At 39.9% G+C, this 27,918-nt stretch overlaps 1 protein-coding gene across 1 annotated transcript in view; it reads right to left on the reverse strand.

Annotated features, from left to right (window-relative positions):
- SVEP1 (sushi, von Willebrand factor type A, EGF and pentraxin domain containing 1) overlaps positions 1-27,918 on the reverse strand; it is a 128,684-nt gene that overhangs the window by 78,428 nt on the left and 22,338 nt on the right. The window contains exons 4-6 of the mRNA XM_055791245.1: positions 7,622-7,780; positions 7,197-7,376; positions 2,129-2,308 (exon numbers count right to left, since the gene is read on the reverse strand). Coding sequence (XP_055647220.1) covers positions 2,129-2,308; positions 7,197-7,376; positions 7,622-7,780 — 519 coding nt within the window. The remainder of the gene's footprint in view (positions 1-2,128; positions 2,309-7,196; positions 7,377-7,621; positions 7,781-27,918) is intronic.

A 27,918-nucleotide genomic window follows, 5' to 3' on the forward strand; every position in this document is an offset into this window, starting at 1 on the left:
CCATCTGTATTTTTACCTTTCTTCACCGATCCCTGAACAAAGCAAGAACAGTCTTGCAAAATTCATTGATTTTAGCGTGCTGGATATTAGTCTTTTGCCAATGGGGTAGCAAACACAAGAACATGACTGTGGAGTTTTGGCGGGTTCCCCCCCCCCCCCCCCCCCCCCAAATTCGACAAATAACAAAGCATCCCTTTTCAGCAGATGTTTTGTTTGTAAGCAATCTGTTACATATGTAACCTGCTCAAAAGCAACTCTGCTAACAGCATCTCTCATGAAAAGAAAAAAAATGTAAAAATTTGTAATAGCCAAACTTGCATTAACTTCTAGTCTCTTGGAAAAAATGCATATGACAACAGAACTCACAGAAGCGACTGACAACAGAACTCTCAGAAGTGACTGTAAACATTCCAAGCTATGTTATGATACACTGTCAGTTATATGAGTACAGATGGTTTTAGTAGTCTTAATGCGCTTACTTTTAGCATTCAGAAAAAGAGCAAGGAGAGTATCCTGAGATTCATTCAAGAAATCTGTTTAAAGGTAAGATACTGCATCCAATTCCACTTCATTTTTGTAACAGAAGGGTAGTAAATTAATAAATATTCAATTACAAATGTTTAAATACAGCAGAATTTCTCCTATCTGTCATGTAGCACATGATAAATAATCTGAGCGGAACAGACTAAAAATAAATGGAGAATACCTCCACGATAATGATGAATATTCAGAAAAAGAGTACAAAGGGTAGTTTTTGAGGACACAGTTTTAGTCTTCTGATTTGCATCCTTCCCTGAATAAAATTCTGCAGCACATCTATATTAAACAAGACTCCCAGCAAGCCTGTTCTAAACACCAGCCACAAGAAGAAGCATCAGAGACATTTTCCAGCTAACACTCTTCCCTCTGTGACAATGAAAGGTAACTTTTATACTAGATTTTCAGACTCGGCAAAAATAAGCTATTGCCATGGGTAATCCAGGAATGGAGGCAATATTCCATGGTGTGAAGAAATCTTCTGATACACAGTAGAGCTGGATTTTAATAATCAAAATGCTAAGCTAGGAAGGATGAATTCAACTGATGAATACAGTTAATCTTCCAATTATAATCTTCCAACAGGATTTCAGAGTCCCTTCCTTTTGAAGTTAATTGAAGTTTTTCCACTGACTTCAAGAGAAGAAAGATTAGGATCTCTTAACAAACTCTCTTGGTAAATTAATACTTTTGGATTATTTTCATCATTTAAGAGAAAACATCTACCATTAGAAAATTATTCTTGTCTCACACAAAGTCCACATTTTCAAGCCTGCAGTAGAACAGTAAAACATAGCCATAGGTTCAAGTTGAGTCACTGTACTGGCATCACATTTACTTGGCCCAGGTGACATATACTTCACCCTGACTTTAGTCAGTGCTGCATTGGCTTCCAAATTGCTGGACTTCAAGCTTGTGCTATTTCTTTGCTCTGTACCCTTGGAATTATTTCAACTGTACTTTTTCCTCTTACCTTTCTAAGTTAATTTAATACTTGTCAATAGTTCTAAGTGGGTACTTCTGAAATCTACAATCCTTCATTTCTGGAACAGCAATATATGCTTACCTACCCCTGCACAGGTGGTGTGACCTCTGAATCCTGATTTAGAGGTGCTTGGTCCTTAACTTGCCTAAACTTATTTCCTGCTGGCAGTTCAGCAAAAGGGACAACTACCACATCTCTGCTTGGCACTCACAGTGCCTGGCTAACATACCTTAGTCCTTGTTTGGAGGTCAACTTTAGCTTTAAGATGGTAACTGAAACTCCTGCTTGTTCACATTTAATTCACACTATAGACGGACAACTTGCATGTTTCCTACAATGCATTGTGTGACAGTGTCTTAACACTCACCAGATGCAACACCCTTTTAGTTACCAGCTGTTTGTGCTTGATTTCAATGACAATATGTCCCCTTTCTCCATTTACAAATTTCTTTGCCCCTCCCCAACTTCTAAGACCTGTATAAAACATCCACAGAAAAATCCTCATCCTGATCTCAGCTTTACCAAAGGGAGAGTTTCTCACTCATGACAGCATGTCAAAATAGGTGGCACTGACACGAACAGACAAGAGTGTGATCAGATACCTACCCACACACTTTGGCTCCTTTGAATCCCACTGTGAGGTTCCCTGGCAGGTGAGTTTGGTGTTTCCTTCTATTTCATAGCCCTCATTGCAGGTCACAAAGCATACTGTATTATAGGAGATATCAGCTGTTGAACAATTAATGTGTCCATTTTCAGGAGCCTGAAGTTTGGGACATGTTCGAACTGCAAAGGGAAAAAAACCCACCAGTTAACTCTGCAGTACTGTGGAGTTGCACTAGTTTTCCCAGGTTTTCAGGGGTGAGACAGTTACTGGGTTGTACACCAGTTACAGAAGTTTGTACAGATCTAGGGAACAGGGCTGGAACAGGGCTGATATTTTTTCAAAAGCTGATGCCTTCCTCTTCCTGAAGCAGTCTTATATACACACGCTTCCAAGCTCACATAAGTCCAGGCTAGCAAACTAATTGTGCTCAGAAATGCTCCTAGCCATGGAAGGCATCTGGCACACAATGTGTGACCTGTGCTAGTAATGTCTATCAGCCTTTAAAATGGGATAGGTACAGGCAAATGGAATCTTGTGGAAAAGTGTTTGTCTCTGGAAGTTTCTAATCCCCCAGCCACGCCTGAGACTTCTTTGGGGGATTTCCAGCTGGTAGCCTGATATGGACTAAGTGCACAGGGAAGAAGCTAAAAGTTTATTAACAGGGCAGATGACAGTGTCCCAGTGCTCAAGAACATTTTCAGGTGCTCTGGAGTGTATCGATGTAGACACAGACACACGTGAGCCTCCACAAATCAGAATGGCAGCATTCATCATGGTAGGAGGGAGAGAGAGAGGAAGAAGGACTACAAGGTATTGATATAGACAACAGGACCACAGGAGATGAAAAGGAACAAATTAGGCTGTCGCTGAGACAAAAAACACCCTTCAAGTGTTGGGCTTCCCATGGAGACAGTCTTGGCCACTGCTCAGCACAGAGGTCTTTCTCCTGATATGTCTCACAAATGCTGCAAGCAGTGTGATGCCAAGGAGAATGCAGTCCTCTGCAGGACAGGTGTGCAGAAAGGGAAGGGGGGCACAGACAGTGATCCTCAAGATGGTCTTATGGTTTTGTTACTGAATCCTGAAGCTGCAATTTAACAAAAAGCTATACTGTAATTAAGACTGTACCAAAACAGCTGAAGAAACCAAAACAGAAGAAAAAAGTAGTAGCACTGGTACAGCCTGGATTTGTGTTCTTTGTTTCAGTCATAACCTCAAGGTTTCTACTACGACCTCTCTCCTTTGCACTGCCTCCACCTCTCCTTTTCAGCCAGTATGGTTTCGCATTTGTCCCCTTCTTCACCTCTGGACAAGACTCTCAGCTACACAGACACTGCCTGGCCTTTGGGTCCCTTCAACAGCTAAGCTGTACCCACCTACTGTCTGGTCATGACTATGAGATGATAATACAAGTATGACAACTGGCTGATAGCAAGCCCAAATGTGTAGATGCCTGCTGGGGTCCTAGTGCACCTTTTTCTTCAATAATTTGTGCCTCTCTTCAATAACCAGCTACTGATTTTCTAAAACCAGCGGAAAACTCGTATGGTTGAAAACCCTGCCCTCAGCTGAAGCTGGTAGATACTGCTCGGTATACGCAATAGTTATTAGGGGGAGAAAAAACACACAATGGCAAACAGCGTAACCGCTCAAACGCATAATGAAGAAGACTGCAGCTCCCTAAACTCTATTCTCCCAGGATTATTTTTCACAGTTTCTGTTGACCTTGCTGGCAGCAGGGCAAGCTTTGCTGACAGGTGGCTTCAGAGATCTGGATGACTTCTCCACTGTGGTTTGGGACGCCAGATTTACCAACTAACCCATCCTTGCTGCTGCCAGGTAGGGGGCAAACCACAAGCTCCTCTCCAAATGCATTTGGAAGTAAGTCAGCTTGGCAGCTTTCTCTACATATACTAGCAGTTATTTACTCTGCATGCTGATGAGACAGGACACAACTGTAAGTGGACACACAGACTGAACTGATCCCTATACGCCCTCAAACTAATAAATGGGTAGATACCCTGAGTGCTCCCTCCTCAAATGAAAGCCAGCTGTATAAATGCCAATAACCACACACCCCTCTAAGCTACAAAATCCCCACACGTTAAGTAATGTCTTTTTTGAAAACAGGTATAGTGGCACTTGAATGGAAAAAAGTCTGTAGCAAAACCTAACCTATGTGTATTGGATAGGAAAGAAAGAAAAAAGCCATTCAGATGTACCTCATATATCTTTGCATTATCACTGTCTCACATTTACTCTCTGAAAGTACTATTCCTCTTGTGCTTGCATATACACAAGCATCCTCTAGGAAGTGTACTTGAAACTTCCATCTTGCACGAGGCATTCTGAGCATCAGAGCAGCTTCCTAATATGCTGTATCTTAACTGTAGTAGAACGAGCAAGAAAAACATTTTTACAGCTGAATCACACATGCTTTATACAGAAGAGAATAGGCTTTCTCTTTTATGGTTTCTATGGAAGCCTTTAAATACGCAATCTGTGGTAAAAGGAAGCAAATCCTACCAAACTATGGCATTATTGAGGAAGGCTGAATGAATTAAGAGCACTGAGTAGGCTCTCAGAAATGTTAATGTGCTTACAGAGAAGGCACTTCCTTCCACTACCTTGTAAGTCTAGCCATCTCTTCTGGAAGGTCCAGAATATGCATAATTGTAGTGCTCCTGCCTCCTCAGTGTTCAAACACTCAGTGTCTCAGTATGGCTCTGGAAGGAACCTGTAACTGAGCCCATGTCATTCTGGTTATGGTTCCATGTATTAAACACAAAACCATCCCCTTGTGAATAAGGTATTTTCCATGATGAAGAAGTATTTCCATAAAGCCAGTGAAAACAACGGTATATTCTGCTTGCTCTGCGTTTTCTCCTAGAAACATAAAATCATTCAGGTTGGAAAAGCCTTTGAGATCATTATGTCCAGCCATTAACCTAACACTGCCAAATCCACCACTAATCCATGTCCCTAAGCACTGCATCTACACATTTTTTGAACACCTCCAGGGATGGTGATACCACCACCTCCCTGTGCAGCCTGTTCCAATGCTTGACCACTCCTTTGTTGAAGAAGTATTTTCTAATATCCAATCTAAACCTCCTCTGGTGTAAGACGTCTTAATAAATATTTCTGGATTAAATACATGCTTTGTAGTTGTTTTTTTTTCATGGGTCACTGTTAATTGCATGACACGACCGCATTAATCACTTTCCAATACACAAAGCAGATTCCAGCTAGCAGAACAACTGAGGAGTGTTTAATGTCAAAATCCAAAGCAGTGCGAAGGGATTTTCCTTCACTCTCCATTCCTAATTTATTTGATAAAATACTCCTGGGATTAACAAGAAAGCTATAAACTGTGGCTTTGATCTCACTCCCTGTCGCAGTCTGAGTGAATTGAGATGAGCAGATCCAGCAAATGTAAAGGTAGGATTTTTTAATGTGTTTTTTTTAACTGGAAGTCTTCAGTATGATGAAGAATGGCAGAAGAAAAGCAAAAACTTATCCTTTCAGTGCTTCAAAGGATATTAACTCATTATCAAGACAGACTTTTCCCCAAACTTCCAGACAAATTCCCTGTTAAAGGAAGAACGTGCACCAACACCCAATAGGTGAATATTTTTAAGTGCTCCAGAAAGTTCTCCAAGTACTAAAATCTTCCACTTCTCTACAGAAAACGAGGATGAAGGATCCTTTCTTTGTGGCTGACTGCAGCTTTCCCCAGATTTTTTGCACCGGCGACTCCTGTCAGACAAGATTTGACAGGTGCTCTTCCCCAGTATCCCAGTTTACCTAAACTAGCATGCATCTTCAGTCTATGTTTTGACCGCTGGAATGTCAACAGCTTGAAGTCTAGCTTCTCAACACCCACAAGGTACTGGCCAGCCATTTATTTCCTACTGAAAGCTTCTTCCTGCCTTCTGTTACTGGAAGTTATAAAAGTTTTCCAGGATTATCTGAAGGAAAGTCCTGCAATGTAAGCACAAGTGAACTGCTATATAAGAATGTCCTGAGCAATGGATCTTTATCTCAGATGCCTCCTTTCAGAAACATGACTTGCTATTTCTTTAAGGGCTTCAGTGTTTGCTGTAGTGGCATATAGTGCTAATGCCTCCAGAGATCTATCCTGACTCTTTCCCTGAACTCAAACAAACTTCTTGTTTATTAGCTTCCAGTGCAGTTTACCAATGTCAAGTGCATTCAACTCAAGTTAAACATGTTGAATTACAACCTGTAGCTGCCAAGGAGGTGAGGGCTGCTACCTGTTTTTTTAGGCCCTCCTTGGAAGACATACCCGATAGAACTACATGGGGATGCTGCTCCCCTTCTAAATCATCAAGAACCCAACCTCAGGCAGACACAAGTGATAACAAAAGTGTGTTCCTATGTACTTGTAAAAGCTTGAGAAATAATGTTTTTCAGGATGGTCTTTCCCCTGTCTCCTCCCTTTCACACCTGTTTATTTCTTTTCCAGCTGACATTCTTTTACAGTGAACTTCTAGGATACTACCAGTTGTTCCCTAGTGAAACTCCACTCAATTCTTCTGAAGACTGCGCTCAAGGCCCAAATCCCAAAGAAGGAATCGGAAGAAAGCAAGATGGAATTCTTCCATTGCTACTGCCTCCCAACTCCAATGCCCATCTGTGCCAGGAGACTGGTGGATACTCTAAAACATCCATGTGGTAAGGTCTTGTTATATATTTGACTGCTTGGTAGGTTCACTGGATTTACATAATGTAGATACAAAATTCATAGAAATTAGGTAGAGAGAGGTTTAAAGAAGAAGAACGTAAAGAGAATGAAGATTCATTTGCAAAAAACTGTCTGCCTAGTAAATACCACTCTGCATTTTCTATTGTAGATGTCTGCCTTCCATTTTAGGAAGGAGGGAAACAGTGATTGGAGTGAGAGTTTACCTTTGGAACTTTCTTTCACACAGGAGTTAACAGGATCAGATCTGCATGCCCAACTATGTAGTGAGCAGAGAAAACCACTGTTAAGAACAAACTAATCCAATAGAAAAAGACTTTTCAAACACCCAGCACCCATACCTCTGCAAGTAGCCTCTGATCCAGACCATTGGCCATTTGGCTGACAAAGCCGGATGCTGGTTCCCACAAGATCAAATCCTGCTTTGCAACGGATCCCACAGGCAGCATTAAAGTAATTGTTGCAGACATTCTGGACAAAGTAACCATTTTCAGGGGGCTTCAGTTCAGGGCAGTGAACAACTAAATAATTAAACAACCACAACAGAGTTATGATGCTAGCTGGAGTGCAATAGGCTGCTGAAGGAAAACAGTTTTTTTCATTTTCAACTCAACTTGCATCTTGGTACTTTTGTTGTTTTGGAATGACACAGAAAACTTGCATGCAAGCTGACATGTACTTCACAGAGCAAACACAAATAAAAACATTGTCCCAGTACTGCATTGTGCGTTCCCGGGCTATTCCGTTCCTAGATGGAAACGCTTACCTTCACAGGTTTGTCCTACAGCATGATAACCCTCCCGGCATGTACAATCCTCAATAGAGGTACTTCCTGGTGGAGAACTGTGATTCTCATCAGGACATGAGATGCAAGTGCTGATTCCACCTGGTGAACCCTCAGGTTTGTATGTTCCTGGTGGGCAAGCTGTTGAGCAAAAGAAAACATGACAGAAAGGAGTTCAGGATAGACAACTTTCGCAGGTAGCATAATTTTTCAGGTGTGTTGTTTTACTACTTTTTTTACCTAATATGTCCAGTGTTACTTAGGGCAGGAGCTTTCTCTGCTTGAAGTGCTGTAGAATGCTTACAGGGTTGAATAAAGCCCACCAAAGTTGGTGGAGGTCCCTCCAGTGACTGTCTTGGAGACTCAATATTAAGTCCATGATTAATCTTCTTGAAAAGAAGCCCAGTCCCAGAACACACACCAGATTTTCATTAATAAAAGCTGTGCTGACCTCATGAAGAGATTTTTGATTTAGAGGTGTAAAAAAATCCTTGCCATTTAAAACTTCACTGACATTTAATGCATTCAAATTCTAGTAACAAGCTAACAGAAGCTAGCAAAAAACCCTGCCCTTGATTTATACATCGTGATTATACATGATCTACACACTACGTTTGCTAAAATATATGAAACCACAAACAATGAAGCAATTAATCAAAGCAACTGCTCCTTGAAGATTTTGCACTCATTTATATCCCATTTAATATTTTTAACTCTGTTAACGCACAAGCCCTAAAGAGATTCAGGAGATGTCTTCAGAGACAGGGAAAATGCATAGAGAAAAGGCCCTCTCACCTGAGAACTTCAGATTGGTTGGATAAGTCTGAGTCTTATCTCTCTCTGCCTTGAATTCTATTCTCCAGGAAACCACCATAATCGTTTATTTCACAAGGATGATGTAAGAAACAGGGGAGTGACTAATCAACAGGTGCTGGTAAAGTGAAGTATTGCTTGATCAGGTTACCACTTGAAACAGAACTGAAAGACAGCTGGGTTGAAAAAAGGACCTCCTGATGTAAGGAAAGTTCAGGAAATATTTTGAGAAGGTTATGCAATATTAACACTGAAATCCAGCCAAAAAAGCTCTCATTTCATTAATTTCACTGTCTATGCATTTTCCTAATAGCCACACTTTCTCTTGCAGACTGCAAGTCAGCCTCTTATTTCCTCCCCTCAGTACAGTCACTTTGTACCATCTGGTGTAGCTCTGGGTGGTATAAAGAACTGACCAACCGTAAACACTCTCAAGTGCCTTCCTCCTTACATAGTCAGATGTGATTGGCTTCTGGAGAAAATCTCTCCTGTTGAGGCATATTTCCTGGAGTTCAGAGATCCTGGCAGTATCAGTCTTTTCTTTGGTAGATATTGGGCCAGCTCTGTTTGTTCTGTGACTGCTAACATACTCTAACTCTTGTCTTAATAATGGAAACAACTTCCTGCTTTCTAGACAACTGGAAAAAAAAATCCAACCAAAAAACGATACCAAAAGAAACCTTAACCTCCTTTTTCTCACCTGTCATGGGAGAATTGACTTTCATAAGCCAAATTTTATGAATTAAACCTTAAAAAAAAAAATCAACCCATATGAACAGTTAGTACTTTTTTCCAGAAGGAGCAGATTCTTTCAAAAGGCTTCCAGAGATGTTATTTTTGTTTCATTTTCAGAAAAATTTGCAGTTTTATTTTGAAGAAAGCAACTGAGTGGCTAGCAGTTAAAAGGTGATTTTGTGTGCTGTAAATTGGCTTTACAAATCTTTTTTTTTAAAAGATTTCATGTTTAAAAAGACAGTGAAAATGCCTAAGCTAGGCAGTAAAAGATATAAGTACAAATCAAAGCATTTCAGGAAGGAAAAAGGGCTGAAAAATCCAAACAGAATTAGAGCTGGGAATTTTTCATTTTTGTTCTGAGACTTTTGGAAAAGCATCTGCAAAAAGATTCCTTTCCTATAGCTCATCTGCTTTTCCCACCCAAGACATTCCTTTTGGACTGCTACCGCTTCTTTGTTCTCTTCTGTGCAGAAATCCCGCATTGGACATTAGATCTCTCCAAAACACTCTCTCATGCTTCAGATGATCACCTCCAAACTGTCTAAATATCAGAGGTATTAAATACTTCCCTGTGGCACTTTGTGGAAGTCTCTGTGCATGCTTGCTAAAAACTAATTCTATCTAGCACAAAGTGATGAAGTACATACAGGGACCTACTGTATGACAAAGTGGCTCTCCATGTGCCAGCTGAAGTCAATCAGTCTCTTCTGTTCTATAAGCGCCATAAAAAATGACATCTAAAAGAAGTGTTTAATTAAAAAACCCAACAAAACAACAAAAAAAACCCCCTAAGTTCTCTCTTTCTTGCAACCTCACCTTAGATGAAGAAGCAGCAGCTCTTTTCTGTTTCTGTTTTGAAAACTATGGGATAAAAATAATCACCCTTTCTATGATGTGGGCATTTTTAACAAGAAACCCTGTAATATACTTAGGGCTTTGAATCAGTCTGGCTTTGACAAAAATTGTTCATTCTGAAACTACACTTACAATTTCTTCTTTCCAGTGAAGCAACAGGAGGCAAATAATACTGTTAGAATGGTTATGTCTGCTGGGAAAGACAAGTTTCCGCAAATGTCCTGACTCTTCTTGTATGCTTCAAATGCTTCCCACTGCCTTTCCAAAAAGTCGAATTACATCCTATCCTGGCTTTTTATGTAGAATTGTCTCCAAGCCTGACTTCTGGAATTCCTCATTGACCTTACCTATCCCTTAGATATATTTAGCTACAAAACTCTACGCAACCTACATTCAGAATTTCCACAAGATAACACTCGGTTACAGAACTATTTCTAAGTGTGTGAGATCACACAATCTATCCTGACTGGTTTTAGAACAGAGCATAAGCATGCTGACCTCTGTGCATTTTCATCAGAGCCATATTAGCATGGTTAGCATGGCCACAGCTTAGGTTAAAACCATCCAAAATCACTGATGGAAAAGCAGAGCTTTGGTCATCTGCTGCAGTCTGCACTTGTCTATACCTGACCCAGTCAGAGTGCAGACCCATCCCCTCCTGCTCCAGAAAATACTACAGCATGGCCCAAGTCAACAGACAGCGATGCATTCAGAGGCAAGAAAGAACTTGAGGGGCAAGCACTCTGAAAAGCACACATGGCCATATCCATGACTGATCATACATGTGTCTCCTTAGGGTGTCTTCAGAAAATCAAGCAGTGCCAAATTTTCATTGCATTCTAGTCACCGGTTTGCACTCACTAACATCCCTTTATACCCACAAAACCTGACTGCAGGGAGAGATCATGTTCTCCAGTGCTAATCTGTAAAAACAATTTAATTTTTTTTCAAGGTTTGCTTCCCCTTGCCAACAATGCAATGGTATAAAAAGGCTCAAAACACATACAAATGAACCCCAGTGTAAATAAGCATCAATCCAGCACTGTCAAGAATGACAAAAAAGGCAAGAATCTTAAAATGGGGAAACGGTATCAGCCTTTAAACAGAGAAGACACTTATATGTATATCTGCATGTATGATCTTCTCAACAAAAGATTTAAATACTGCCTGTATTTGAACCGTATTGTTCGCAAGGAAATGCTTATTCTTTAACGTAATTCTCCTCTTGAGACCAGAATAGTGAACACTGAGCTACACCAGAGGATTACCTCTTTGATACAGGAATGAAAGGATATCTGGAAGCAGGATTAGTGTGCTAACTAAAACAAGCACAAGCCCCAAACTCCCTCACGCACACAAAGGTGGCTCACATTGAAGCTGTCATCAACAATAACCTGCTCTAATGAAATGGTAGATACTCACCAACATGCAGATTCTGTTGTCCATGTTAATGACAGTACAATAACCCTCTGATCAGAAATGGGAAAGAAATAATACAGGCTTACTTCAGCATGCCTCCTGCACTTTCTTCCTCGGTTATGCTCTCCTAGGATATACAACTAACTGAAAAAATGGAAGAAAATCCAGCAGGTCTCTTCTGGTTTTGAGCACTACAGGGCTTGATGACTTCTTAGGCCACCAATGGAATACACTTTCTTAATCTTTTATCTATCAAAAACAATTAAGTTGTGTGTACAAAAGAAATCACTAGAAAGGAAATATGACACAGGTCTGCTAGAAACAAAGACCCAAAGGGTAGACATAAAAACACTTCAGTCAACACATATGTATTGATAGCATTAACTGTATGTTTAAGACATTGCCTGAAGCTGAACAATAGACATGGGAAATCAGGAGAGTCCACCAAACATCAAAGGACACTTTCAAATTCAGGTGAAATTCTTCTGCTCTGCCTGCTTACAATAATAACAAATCTCATATTATAATCTCCAAGCAAGAAGAATTTAGTATCGTAAAAGTGACAACATAAAACAAAGGATATTTCAGAGATTCACCAAACACTTAACCTGTATTATCCAGTTTGGCTTTTTTTAGACTGCAAATACTAAAGCCAGTGGCAAAGTTAAGCCACGCGGTGTTGAACCCACTCGACAGCATAAAGACTCTAGTCTGGATTTAAACAGGTAGAGATCATGTGTCAAAGGATTCTACTCAGACACAGGACCACAACTATTCCTCTGAATGTACAAGTACAAATTGTATGTATTTAAAAATGTAAATCTTGTAAAATCCTGGGAGAGCAGGCAAGCTCAGTTTCCTCTCCAACTACTCTGGTGTATCTAAGTCACTGAAATGGAACTGTTCTTCACTGATTCCAATGTAAGACAGAGGAGAGTCAAACTCCATGTATTTCAAAGATTAATTTGAGGGATTTTGTGTTTTCTTCGGTGCATAATTTCTCCCGCTAACTACATATACTAAGTAATCCCTGGCATGAGCATTTTTTTCTACACTTGATGCTAATGAAGGATCCGATTAATGGTTTATCTTTTGTGGGATATGGCAGGAATCACATAGAAAATATCCTGCTGTCTCCTGCATCAACCTGAGCTCTATTCATACACTGCTACTGTGATGACCGTAGTCTCTAATTTTCATTTTCCCCCCATATATGTAAAGCCTAAATGAAATGACACCATGATGCAAATTACAAATATATAAATAGACTTTATAACTCAATCCTCAAACTTTATAAATGAGGAAGAAAGCCTAGTCTTCCATTTAATCAAACTGATTTCACGCTACTGTAATTACTTTTATGACACTGATTACACGGATACACATTCAGCCTAAGGAAGCGGTAAACCTGTCCCACAGTCAGAGAGTATACCATGAATATCTGTTCTTATTTTGGTTTGCTGGTGTCTACTAAAATGATTTAATCCACAGGTCACAGAATCTCTGAACAACAATTACTGGGTGTTGTATTCAGTTCTTTCCCTATTTCCTCAGTTTTTGTTACTCAACATACTAGGACAGGAGATTTTTGTTGATGTGGATCTTTTGACCTGGCATATGCGGTCTTGTACTTTCATTCATTCATTGGAAGTTATGTGGAAGATCCACTGTGTGCCTAGAACTACTTCAAACTATAGTCCACAACATCAGGACAACCAAACCCTCAAATTAACTTACATTTATGCCCTTGGAGGAGAACTACAGCCTGAAGATGAGGGCTCTTTCTCCCTCTGCTTTACTTCATCAAAGATTCTTACGCCTTGGCAACAGCAAAAATAACACGAAAATTAGAAAATATGTCACTCTGATCTTCACGTGTGTGAAAAAAGGGCTGTGGTAGGTGTATTTGCCATCAGCTATGCTTTAGATTTGCCGCCATGAATGGGCCTTTATATAAAGCTTAGTTATTTGACTAAATAGAAGTAAAAAACTTTCATGAGGAAGGAAGTACAAAGAAGTTACAGTACATTACCGTATGCTGCATCTTTCTACCCTGGTATCTGTGTCTTTCATTATGACAATGTACTACACAATCAGATTTGTCCAAGGCCTGCATGTACCCTCTATAGAATCAGCACTAGGAACAAGGGGCTGTTATGTATTCCCTGTGACAATGGCCTACCAAATAGAATACGCTTTACAAAGATAATGCATGGTGTCAAGGAAGAAACAGAGGTCCCTGTTCCACACCAAGCAGCTAGACTTCCTGACGCTTTTCCACCTGTTGCTGCAGATGAGAAAGACTTCGGGATGTCTTGTAGTACTAGCATGCAGTGCTGCCCAACCCTCCTTCCTGCCTCAAAAAAACATTCTTCTGCTGCTGCACAGTTCATTTGCGAGTGGCCTCTGCAAGGGAAGAACATGAATAACATGGGAAGCATAATGGAAACCATGACTGCACGAAACTCAGCAGTCCCTGCCCTGTCCATGTATTTCATAGTGATAACTCTTGGCTATTGCTGTAAATACTGTATTCTGCGAATATCTGCAAAAATACAGGATTCTGTAATTTTCAGGTCTATTCTACTAAACCAAACAATCAACCAGTTGTCGGTTTCTCTCCTGGAATTTAAACAAGCCAGTAAATACTCAGCTTGGGCCAGAAGAAAAACAGTCCACCCTGGCCTCTGGAATGTACCTCACTGGACCTGAACATGAAGATCTTTAAGCGTGCTTCTCAAAGACTTTCCACGCTCTGGGTCTCTAGTGTAGAGACTGCCTCCAGAAGCTACAGCTCTTGTCACATTTAAATTATCTGGGAAGGTACTTTTTTTTTAAATCTCCTATATTGTAGTTTTGTCAGAACAGGCACTTTGTGCCCATGAAATGCCTTCAGAAAGCTAAGGAGAAAAAAAATCTAAACCTTTGGCAGATGCTGTAATCCACCTTTCTGCAGTTTGCAACATGTATGGTGCCATAAAAAGAAAACATGAGTCAGGAGCATGCTAGGATTACAAAAAATAGGCAAAGATGTGGCTTTAGTTAAATAAATATTTGACATGTAAGACTTGTACAAAGAAAGGAACTGTAAAGGAAAACCTTGAGCTTGCCTTTAAGTTGTGGAGATCAGGGAAGGATTTGCTAAGTCTTTAGTATTTCCTGTTATCCCCAGCATGTGCTCTGCATTAATTTCAAACACTGAACCTGCTCATCCATCTGCTCTTTGTCAGTATTCCTTAAACACCCTTCTCACAGCAACATGATTAGCAATTTAACAAGCTACATCAAATAGGAACAGAGAAGACATGTATTTTACTCCATGTCTTTATTAGATTTACAAATTTCCTCTCACTGGGGACAGCAGGCTGAAATAAGTCCAAAGTTTAGCTATAGATATGATACATAGGGAAGGGTTCACTCAAATATTTTTATTGAGTTTTCAGGTATCAAAACTGTAACATTCTACTACCAAGTAGGCTGCAGCTTTTGGAATGCCACTTTCAGATGATCTAGCTCTAGATCTTTAAGTAATTTGAACAATCACAACAAACTTTCAGCAGCAATAACTTGTTCACAGTAAAAATGAGAAATTTGGATCCTCTCCCATGGGACAGAACTGCAAAGTTGCCTGGAAGGAGATGTAGTCCCTTGGGTGAACATCCTATCTCAGTACCTGAAGCATACCCAGTGTGGGGAACAATCTGCCTGCTGAAGTATATAAGCCCAAAAGATATGACAACTTGTAAAAGTTAGGATGCCAAAAAGGACCTTCTTTCACAGGGAGATCTGGTTGTGAGCCACAACTGTGCTGACCATCCTTGAGTAGGCTTGGGTCTAGCACAGGGGTCTTCAAACTGTTTAACCAGGGGGCCAGCGCGGATGCAGTGGCAGGCAGCCATCTGCGGCTGCTTGGTTTCCCCCCCAGCCCCCGGGGGGGGTGGGGTGTGTGTGTCTGTAAATACCGGGGGCCGCATTGAGGACCCTGGGGGGCCGTATCCAGCCCATGGGCCATAGTTCAAGGACCCCTGGTCTAGCATATTTAGACAGGATCACTGCAAAGCAATGATTCTGACTACAAAATATCCTCCTTGGTAATACCAGTTGTACTGGGAATGTATAAAGAAACCATTTATGCCCAGTTTTAAAATTTATAAAAAGCAGACCAACTAATATATGTTAAAAACATGGTGACTGCCTTAAACAGAGTCATCCTTCAACCACACATGTCCATTGCAAGGACACAGAGCTTTGAAAACTATTTTAAATGTTTTACAAACATAAAAATAAAGACTACCATGTACACTTTTACAGAAGGTAACTTCTCTCTTTGTCTCCAAAGCATGGGGCTTACTCAGGAATAAAAAAAGAAAATTCTGATTCCATGTACTGTATTGTAATTTAAAAAGAAGCCTACCAATGCTTCATTTCAAGCCACAAATTTACAAGATATATCCTGACAACTTGTGCAATTTGTATACACACAAATGGCATTCATGTACTGAATTAAAATGAAGCTATTTTGGCTTAAATTTCACTGGCATTTTAAATAGTGTTTATAGGTGAGCTGTTTGCATACACATCAAATCTAGCCTTAGTGACACATTCGGAGGGCATACCCAACACAAACATAAATATGCTTATTAGCTGTGGATATCAGCTTATACCAGCACTTTTGATTTTAGAGCTTGGATACTTATTTATGTCCTCATGTCCCTGCATATTTCTAAAACCTATCATGCTAAAAGTGTACAACGAATTCTGAAAATACAAAAAGGTCCTTCTGGGAAACTTAGTTGATTGTGTAAAGTTTGCCATTCAACTAGAGATTATTTATGAGTTTACATGCAAGTGAAGACTTTGGGTCCAAAAGTTTGCACACCATCAGACCCTTAATTACAAGTGGAAATTAAATTCTGAAAATGCTTTGCTCAGAGCAGAACTACTATATAGTAGGCTTCTCTGGACATGGTCTTCACCATAATCACAGACACACATTCCTCAGTAAACCTTGATCACTGCTGATGTGACAGCACATGTTGTTCTAAATAGTACTGTTAAAAATTACTTGCATCTCTGGATAGCTTCCTGCTATTTAAATTCATCAACACTGAAAAGGAACATCACCATCCTGTCCTAGGTGCACTTATTTGCGATTTTAATATACTTGCTGTGAAGTTATATTTTTGCTTTTACAAAACTGTAAAAAAATACAGACAGGCTGAAGTAAAGCCAGTGCCATTAAAAAGAACCCCAAAATCTTAATTAGTTTGTGCTACACAGAGATGAGCAAATAGCTGTTTCAGAGATCTAGTACCTGTCTCATATGAAGGCACTGCAGGCCCAGTTTTCTCTAGGCCTGGTTCAACCATCGTACCATGTAACAAGTAACTCCTCTTTTCAGCTGACAAAAAGGATTCTGGGTAAAGGAGGAAAAGGGAGGGCCAAGAAAACGATGAATATGCAGGGTAGGGATTCAAATCAGATGCAGGGAGCAAAGTCATGTCATACTTTTTCTTACTTTCTCATTACTACTCATTGTACCAACAAATCCACCAGTCCATCACCTCCCTAACAGGTTGGACTAGATGCCCAAAGAGCCAAAATTATTGGTAGACCAAATCTCCAGTGATGTTAGTTACATGCATCAGAAAAGTGAAAAAGCTCCATCTGGGCTGCACTATGGGCTGCTTGGTTAACTTTCACGTGAGCTAGATGCACACACTGGCACGCAAGAAATAGTCCTCCTTTATCCACAACTGGGAAGAGTGACTACTTGGAGATCTGAGAGACATCTGAGATGGGGCTGGGTAAAAAACAATTGGTTAACAGCTCCTGATCTGTTACACCCAGAGAAAGATGGACAGAAGTGAGAATCTGCTCCACTGTCTACAACTCTTGGGACATGCTTTTTTTTTTTTTTACCACAACTCAGGCAGCACTTGCTCAGCACAGCCTACACTCTACTCCAGAAGCAGGGAGCAACAGCCTCGAGTTACAGAGATAACTCAGCAGATCACCTTCTCCTGGGACACCTTGAAAGGTAATTATTAGGGACTAGAGTTTAGAAGTCAACAAAAGCACCCCAAGCTTCACAACACTGATAGGTTTCTGCAGTAAAGAATATGCCTGGTGGTTCAAGATCCATATCCATTGTGTTCACCTGCTCAGCAACTTGAACAGTTTTGTGTTCAATGATTCTTGGAACTTAAAAGTGTAACTAAAAATGACTCTCTGGTCAAACTAAATCAGTAAACTGGCCTTCCTGAGAACTGCAAGTTGCATGAGGAATCCAGGAAGTCAGAGACTCCACATCCTCAGATTTTCGCATCCAAGCACAAATTGTGAATATGCTCTCTGGCAAAATATTAACAGAACCCTGTATGGTCCTGAATTATTTCCTAGTCTAATATGAAATGCTCCCTTTCTGCTGTTGTCTCCAACACCCACTCTCACCAGCTGTCAGTATATATGATCATGAAGAAAAGGAAAAAAAAAGATACCTATTCCTGTCTCCTTTCTCTGCAGATCAGAGTAGTTCCAGTTGCTGAATAACAGATGGGGAATGCAGCAAGTAAAAGCTATTATAAACAGGAAAGTGAAGCCATTTCTGCCAGACCCTCAATAAACTGTCACTACTGCATTAGGTGCCAAACTTGGCCTCTTTTCCACATCCCTTATTTTTATCATTAAATATACTTTTCAACAACAGTGATTATACTCCTATTAAGTAACATTTCTGAGCACTGAAGATATAGCACATGACTGTGCAGATGGAGAACATATGTCACTATTTCCACGTTTATTTACTTAGCAGCCCAGGGTAGAAGTCAGACAGTTTTTGATTAACTTAAGAGAACTGAAGCACATGCAATGGCTCAGGCCAGTAATCAGACAATAAAAAGTGGTTGGTTTGCCAATTTTTTTTATTTTTTTTTTACATATTGTGAAACTAGCTCAGCTATCCCCATGCAGAGTTCAGTAAACTGTTGTAATCTCAATGTTATAGTTTCTACTTGATTCCTGGAATCACTACTGATACCCATGACTTACTGTGAAAAATGCCATAAATCCCATTCTCCATTCCTCATGCAAAACTCCTATGGAAACTGACAGGATCTCCTGAATTCTTTCAACATTATCTCAATATGCAGATCAAAACAGAGTCTTGTTTACAGAAAGCAAGAGCACTGAGAGAACAACTAGATAACTGTGCTCACTATTAACTGCTGCTTGCTTAAGAAACATTTGGAAAAGTGATTGCTTCTCACTTCATTTCCCCCATTTTCCCTTTCCTTCTCCTCTCTCATTTCTTTGCAAGCCATAAAGCAAATTCTTAAGGATGGATCTGACTCTTGCAAAAGCAAGTCAGCTGCGAGCAAAAGGGTCATCTCAGATTTGAACTGAAGCAACATGTTTTAAGTACTAAGTCCTGTGCCTGCCAAGGAAGTGAACTTTGCTACTCCAAAAGCTATGGTAAAAAGATTAAAGGCAAAAAATACTACGTTGCAGTACCACAACCTTACACAAAGCCTTACTCCTCTGTCTAACAAAGCTTCCTTCCGTCAAGAACCTCCATTAAAACATTTCTGAACAACATGTTTGCATCCCACACTGAAGAGCACTGACCTGGTCTTCATTGCTTAGCCTCTCTGCAAATAACCTTCTGCAATGCAGGAGCTCTCTCATAAAGTAGGTATCCCTGGCTTGTGAGTCATGTGTTCATAAGGCCTCTTCTTGCTATCAGTACTGACCAAACATTTGCTAAAGTAGCAACCTGTAACATCTGAAGGCTTTAGTGAAGTTCAGTTGTTTAAACTAGAACGAAATAGTCTGCTGCTGCTGCCAGAAAGGGAGCAGAGAAACAGCAGAGTGAGATTCTTTCAAGAACTCCCAAGGTACAACAAAGTGAAACTGTGCTCTGTGTCCCACTTCTGTATCCTCTTTGCAGCTTCAAAGGTATTTTTACACCCTGGAGAAGCAGAATCACCTGTTCTTTTTCTAAAGGGCAGTGAGAGATCCTTTGTATGTTTCAGGAGGAAAAAGGTCTGCCACACTTCTGGTCCTACTGTTTCTAAATGCATGCCTTTTTTCTGATCTCCTCTGCCATAAACAAGGCCATCTACACCTGCAGAGATGGAGAATAAGGAGGAGAAACATTCTTAACTGCAACCTGAAGCAAAAAAAAAAAAAAAAAAAACCGAAGAAAAGGCAAGCAGCAGTAACAATTAAATCACTGTGTAATGGACCTAGGACTTATGATTATTAAACCCACTGATTTTTAACTAGAAATTCTATTCCTAAACAGCGCTTGATTCCAATTAGTTAGGTTCACAGATAATTAACGCTGTCTAAAAATACCCCAGTTTCTCCTGAGCTGGAGCCAAATTCTTGGCTAATTTCTTGCACTTTTGCAGACTGTGAAACAGTGAGGGATGCAAGCAACAGATGACAAACTATCTCTCTGATGTAGGAATGTATGAGGCACTGCACTTTCTATTTCAACACAGGAGGCCTCCCAAAAATGACCTTAAAAGCAGTGAAAAAAAATTAAACCAGCATCACTGGGAGTGAAATTTAAGGCATTACAGGCAATTTTGTGAAGCATCACATTCACAGACTTTGAACTTGTTAGCTTTCATCCTTGTCTGTGCTTCAGCCTTGAGGCAAAAACCAGACAAGTAACAGCTGTAATTATTACCTGCATCTTGAGGGATAGGTAGTTAAAAAGGAGTGAGGCAACCAAAGTACAATAAGGGGCTTCCCTTATGTTCTCAGGGTACAATTTGCCATCTTGCCTGTGACATAGTGGGAAGTGCTCAGGCAGCTGCTGAAGAACTGCTGGTGATGGTGAAAAGCTATTAGGACAGTGAAGACAGCAGAATCCTGGAGGCTGGCAGAACGTAACATCTCATTTGTCAAATGGAACTGAGGGCCATGCAAACTGTGCTCCTGGGGCCATAGCACAGCTTAGTACTGCTTCTAGGCCAAACTGGCACCTAGGCTAGGACAACCATTATCATGGATAAGTACTGAAAAGGAGCGTCAGTGCTAAGTGGTGGAAAAAATAGGAATGTAGGTAACCCTCAGCTACTGCTACATTGAAGAGACACTGGCAGATGGTGCCTCAGTGTCCGAGTCTGATATACTCCTCATTTTTTGTAATCACATTACTTCTGTTCTCATGAGTTGGGACTGTGGACACAAGGTGGGCTACTGGTCCACCTAAAAAAGCCATATATAACTTTGCTACTCCCACTGCTGAAATCAAGTCACTAGTGAAGACCAGCTGCCCTTGCCTTTGTGTACTCCTATGCCATGACCTAACCACCACCCCTGCACTGCCACTGGGACAGTTTTTTGAAGTGTTTTTGGCTAACCAGGAAGAATATGGGTACTCACAGAAGTGCCATGTTTTAAAAATGGTGTTGTATTTTGTAAGGCATTATATTTTGAATTTCCACTCAGAAATAAAAGAGCAATATTTACATACGTGTTTTACTCCTCTACAATTCACTATGACATAAAAATTGAAGTGAAGGAATTTGCAAATGACAGCATGTTTTGATCCTTACTATGCCGAGGCAGAGACATAAACTCTCAAAAGAGGGAACCTATGTATTTGCACCTCAGGTGATATTTCTTTGCTAAGCTGACAGGTCTAAAGGACCAGAGTATATTTAGGTGTACAAAGTAATGCTTCTGTGAGACAGATAGTAATGGAAGTCCAAAAGAAACTACATGTAGCTCTTCTGGTGTATAATCACAAGGTTTGGCAAGCATTCCTTATGTTCTGTGTTGATACCAAGACTCCTCAGAATAAGGCTACTAAGCCCTCCATTCTCCTTTTTGCACTTCGAAACACCTAGTCCTGTGAACTCAATTACTTGAAAGAGCATCTTCTGCAGCACTTCATATTCCTGCATGCAACCCTTTCTCCCATACCGTCTGTCTTGAGACCTACGGCACCTCTGTGCCACAGATATAAAAAAGATGCATAAGATTTAAATTAGTTAGCTGCTGTATTTAAAGGTACTAGAGTACCTCTACACTGGCCTGGACTCCCCAGAGTACACACACCATCGCTACTGTTAAGACCCACTGGGCTTGTCTCCTACGATGCTAAAGTTATTGCAGCAGGCTTTAGCAGACTGCTGCTCCCAGACCTACTAGGCTTTGTGGGATGCTCTGTGGGCAGCAGATGGGCAAAGTGTGAAACAAGGCACAGGAAGAAAAAAAACGGGTCAACATTTTCCTCCAAAGCTCCAGGTGTTTTTACAGACATTAAACTCAGAATATAAATATATGCCTTTAAATTAATGTGACTTAAAGAGTATTCCCAGCCTGTGTAGATGTAGGTGTTTCTGCATTTCACCAGAACACTGGCATTTCCTGTCTCTATCTCTTAGCCGTTTTCAATACCACCTATGTGTATTTCCAGATAAAAGAGTTTTTCTAGGGGAACACAGTCAGAATACAGCAAGCACTTTTCTGTCATAAAATCACAAAAACTGGAGCTGAAGAGAAGCCTGAGAATAGTAATAGGAATGTTATACTCTAGACTATTCCATGAAGCCCCAGCCAACAAAACAGGCTGGAATTAATAGCAATGATCTGAGAAAAAAACCATGCAGCATTAGCAGCCCCAATGTAGGAAAGTTCTTGTACTTTATCTTCTGGCATTCTTTTTTGAGAAACAAACTACACACCAGAAGAAGATGGAAACTTTGCATGGGTATTTACTATGGCATTTACAAGGGAACACCCTTTGCTTGAACTTTTGGGGCCAAAAATCTGCTTATTTTTTTATCTATCCTCAGAATGTCTCTTTTGCTCTCATGGAGAAAAACCCAGCAGATTTGCCTCATGGCCAAGAGAAGGAGCCAGATTTTAGGTTGTCACAATAGGGTGCAACTCTGCATAAAATCAATACAGCTGCACACACCTACACAGATAGAGATTTTGCCATTCCGCTATGCTTTTCAACAACGAAAAACTGCAACTTAGTGCTTAATTGTATTGGGTTTTGTTTCAGATCTGTCAGGTCCAAACTAAACAACATGATTATAACTAGACCAATTGATTATATTACACACACTTCTGTAAAATCAATGTTTCTCAACTCCACCCCCACCCCAATGTTACCCCACCTACCCCCCCCCCCAAAAAAAAAAGGTCCATTCATTCTTCCCATTCTTGTGGAGGAAAACAATTTATACTTAATAGATTTCAGACAGGGAGAAAAATTCAACTCCTCAAACTACCTTCAGATGTCAGCCCTACTAAAACATCTGCACTGGAAGTGTGAGTTGCTGGTCTGGCTTTGTTTTGCATGGTAACAAATTAAACCCTAGGGTTTTGGCCTGAAGACGTTCCCATTTCTGTGCAAAGTCCTGATTTCTGTTTTCATCAAAACACCAACAAGAACCAGAAGAAACCAATTTCCTGTTTGATGAAACTGATCTGTGTTGCTGCTCTCTCATTCTCAAGGAACCTGGTCACACTCCACCAGGCAGTCAGCACTGTTTCTGGGTGAGAAGGTTGGAACATCTGCAGTAGATTTTAGAGTGACAGAAGAAAATGAGGCTGATTAGAAGACAGCAGACGAAACTGCTCCTGTCCATTCTGGCTGTTGAATATCTGGCAGGTAGATTGAGCTTATCATAAAATGTCTGCAATCTATTTGCCCTAATTCTTCTCCAAGCTGAGTAGGCTTTTGCCATCTTTTCATCACGGTGTTTTTTCCAGCATACTCTACTGGCTGCCTGCTGCCTTTGCTGGACTGGTACCAGCATCTGAAGTACTTCTGGACCCTTGAGAATGAAGAAACATAGAATCTGCACAGTGGGAGAAGTGAGGAGCATAGCTGCAGATGACAAAGAAAAGGCTTCTTCCCGGGGAAGTGACTGTGAAATGATCTGTGGAACCTGCCAATCTTCCATACAGAGCACAGGGCAGCTGGACAGGAGTGAATAGGAGAGGCAACAGAAAAGCCATCATACCCCTTCTTGCTACTGTCTTTACTGTTTTATAATGGTGGCAGCCAAACAGAAGGTAGTAGAAGCAACATCTATATTGCCTTTTGGGTAAATATCCCTTGAAAGACCTTCTTTAGGTCAAAATCTCCAAAGACTTATTTAGCTGTGGGTTATGACCTGATAAGCACCTTTGTTCTACATGTAGAACATATAGAAGGTGTAGAAGCACCTTTGCTTCTACATTTTTCTTCTCCCCCTCAGCAAACCCACGGCAATTAACAAATGACCATTTCTGAACATTTGCTAAATTATGCAAGCTGCATTTCATACAAAGTATTTGCTTCCTATTGGAAGAGAAATAGACAATTTTACTTATAATGCTGAAAGGAATAGTACTCATTCTTACAGAGAACACACTCTGCAATAATCACTGGCCTGGGCTGAGTAACTATCACAGCACACATCAAGGCAAAGATTTTAAAATAAAATAAAATTTAAAAAAATCCTACATTCCACATTCAATTGGAAACTGATCCTGGGAGCTAAGACTCAAATTTGTTTGATCAAATGACAAACACACCATGTGCAATCCATCAAACTCCAAATGCAGGGACACAGTGACTGCACGAGTCTGTCACCTTAAGAGTGCTGTGCTCCATTCTGGTTAAATGGATCAGCTTTGACAAGACTTTGTGAGCAACTTAAAGAACCTAGGAATCCTGATACCTATTCACAACCTCAGAGGCACAGGCACTAAGGTTATTAAACCTTTAGAGTTAATTGTAGTGCAAATTACATCCTGGGAATGACTTAAGTACTTAAAGGTGATGCTCTGGAGCCTTGAAGAGCCACTAGGAACCAAACAGTTAATTAAAACAAGCTCTAAGTCTCTTAACCTCTCTCCTCATTTCAGTAATTAACACCCTTTGCTGTATACTGCCATCTTATTTTATCCGTGATGCACTCTTTCAAGTACTTTTGGTTTTCCTTTTCCAGGACAAAAGCTACTTAAAAGTTCACAGAATGCTAAAATGTCTGCTTTTAATTTGCAAAACTGGCACAAGTTCAGGAATAATATGTGTGCATGTGTGCCTGTGAAAACATCCTGGCTATGTGTTCCTGAAAAGGTATTGAAGGCAAGATGACACCATGTAATCCATAGGGGTGACCAAAGAATGTTGCAGTAAAAACCTTTTAATTAAGGGATTCCATGGACATACAATTATTTCAGTAAGTGCCTGGTATGATGCAAGTCCTAATCTTGAAAATGATTTCCAAATCTGCAAGACCAGACAAAGGCTTATTAAAGGATTGCACAGCTGGAAAAGGAAAGATGTTTTCAAACCATGTAAAATCTCACGGTAAGGTAAGACAGCCTGCTTTTTATCCTGTCTAGAGACTCAAGGCAAAGCCAGGCTTAACGGTAGAGGTTTTACAGTCATTTAACTAACGGCTAAACCTAGCTGGTGCTGTATTTACACTTGAAGCCTTTTTCATTGTGATGGCCACCTGCAATGGCTGCACTGTGGCCAAAGGAAAGCTTAGGCGCTCAAGGGGAAGCCTAAGTCTGTGCCTAAGGCACACAAAGCTAGAGACTATTCCTATGTCATGTCTATTTCTATTCAGAGCACAGTTTCTGCTCCTCTCAAGCCCTCCACATGGTTGATTTTTCTCCTTGAATTGCACCTATGAACTTGCCAGATACTTTATATATGTATTTATATATATATATATATATATATATATATATATATATAAAGTATATATATATACTTGCCAGAAGCATTATTTTCATCCTGAGGTGACCAGGACAAGTCACTTCCAAGATAAGGAAAAAAGGGTAACTTGTGCATCACTTTCCAACTTTTCATCAAATTTATTTCAGAAATAGCTCTGTACTGAATACAAAAGAAAGCACAGAGACTTATTTTCTAAAGCCTCAGATGACATCTAGTTGCAAAGGACAAGATGTTTTTCAATACTGTATACAGATGTAAAATTACACCTCTCCTTTTCTGGTCTGCACATGTCAAAATTGAATCTGGGTTTTAATCTCTAACCTGTAACTTTGTTTTGAAAGGATTTCCTCAGAAACGGTGCCTGTATACACAGGTTTTCAGGGTTTTCTTTCTTCACGACAGTTCAGTTTTAAATGCAAAGGAAACAAGCTATATCATGCAGAGTTAGAAAAATCATATATCAGTGAAATAATAATTATCCATATTACTTATCATGTTACTTAAAATATTTATTTTTGCAACAGAAGATATGTATAAGTTGACACATCAAGCCTGAAGAAGACAGAAAAATGAGTCACTCCTTTCCAAGGACTTGATCCAAAACTCATTAACAGTATTGTAAGAGGAAGCACTCATTCACTTCAACAGGCTTATCAAAAACATGGATACGGTTAAAAAACACCAGTAGCTGGACATGTCATTTGTTAAGGTGAAAAAACTTGTACCAAACTGATGAAGAAAAGCTCTTTTTCTACAATTTTGCAAGCAATGCCATTGGTTAGATTTTAAAACTTCAACATTTCTATGATGGTTTGGAAAGCTCCCTGCCTCACTCTAGAGATTATTAAAGAGTTTTTCTGATGGACTGTATCTGGATTAAAATTCCATTTTGGAAATGATGAGCTTCACAATCTTAAACAAAACAACAATACTCCACCAAAACGAAGGAAAAACCCCAAGCAAGTCTCATGATTTGCTCCACCTGAGTTGTGAATACTTAGATCCCTAAAGAAAGATAAATAAAATCCCAACCTCATCAGGTTTTTTCCTACTTATATTTATAAAACATATACTTGAAAAAATATTTTGCTACTGTTTCACTTCACAGGTTTCACATGGGGAAAGCAGATCATTGAGGTTTTCACAGTGCAGTAAGAAACACTTCAGTACCTGACAAAATCTATCGCTTCATACACACTGTGTCTCAGGAACCTTTTCAGTATCACTCTGTGGGTATAAAGTCATAAGGCTTCAAGGAACAAAAGAAGCTTCCACTGCCAGAAATGTCCCATCTTCATCAAGCAGGTTGTACAGGTGGGAAACAAAATACTTTGGTGCCAGAAGCCACTTAAAATGCAAACAAAACTACTGTAGTATCAGGCAAGCTAACGTAAACCTCAGAGTCAGTCATTCCTACCAAAAAACCCCTCCTGACATGAAGAATTTATGGACATCATACTTTTAAATTACCAAAACAAAGAATTTATCTCCTCTTTGTGTGCTCCTCTTTGAAAAATCTTGCAGCACCCAAATCCATTTTTCACTCAGCCTTTTCTTTGCTTCCTATAGCAACAAGTAGGAGAATCTCTACCTGGATGTTCAAAAGCAAAACAGGAAATACTGGGCTTCAAGGAAGAAATCTTTGAGAAAGCAGATTTCAATGTAAAAATGTCTGGAGGAGTATGTCTGCATGCTTCCAGACTTACTTATTTTCCACACAAAATAGCTGTAAAAGCCATTTCCTTTAGTCTTTGTGCAAACAACAATTATGAATATTCTTGCATAATTTTTTGGAGTCTTAAAAAGTTTTTTTTAAGGATAATTAACCTAATAAATCTCCACAGCTTTTTCTATAGCACTTGCCTCCTATATCTACCTTCCTCATCTACTTGTCTTCCAGTATCCTCAGTGGAAAACCAGATCAGTTTACATTTCTCCTGTACTTACCCCTCTTGATGTTATGATAACCTCACTAGAAAAACACACTTATTTATATTTCTTCTGTATTTAACCATCACGATGTTATGCTCAAATTGCTACCCATAATGAGTCAAACAAGATTTATAAGAAAAAGAAAAATTATACAGAATGCCAGTAAGGAATGTTTTTGCCAGTATTAATTAAACATCCATTCACTGTTGCTTAGTCATGGGTATTTTGCATCCTTCCTTCTGGTTTTGATCCCTGCTTTCTTGTTTTCTCTTCTTCTTACATGACAGCCAGTCATGATTAACACAATATATTCACAATAGAACCTGTGCGTATTATCACAAACAAAAAGCCACTGAAGAGAGGCTGTAACAGAGGAAGGCTCCACTTGGGAGAAGCACTTTTAAAATTAATTAAAAATAAAAGAGTAACATATACAAAGGTATCCCATCCTCCAAACGGGTTACAGAAAGCGTTCATTATTAGAGAGCTGTTAAGCAAAAGGGGAGAATTATGGACTGCCAGGTGTTGTATACAGAGCAAAGACTCTCCAGTCAAGCTTTTCTGTCTCTACAGTAGGTGAGTCCAACACCAAGTCTCTCCAAACTGCTCAGGTTTTATAGGCATTAATGCTTCCTTACGTGTGTACATCCCAGCTTCCTTGTCCAGCTGTAATCAAAGTTATTTTAATTGCTTAAAAATCTTATTTACTTTCTTCTTTTGGTTATCAAGATCTGCAGGTTGATGTGGCACAAAACACATTAGCAACCATTTGACATTTTCCTCAAGGAGATGCTCCTTTGATTTAGCCAGT

This window comes from Falco peregrinus, chromosome Z (assembly GCF_023634155.1).
Source record: "Falco peregrinus isolate bFalPer1 chromosome Z, bFalPer1.pri, whole genome shotgun sequence".
Classification (NCBI taxonomy): Eukaryota; Metazoa; Chordata; class Aves; order Falconiformes; family Falconidae; genus Falco; species Falco peregrinus.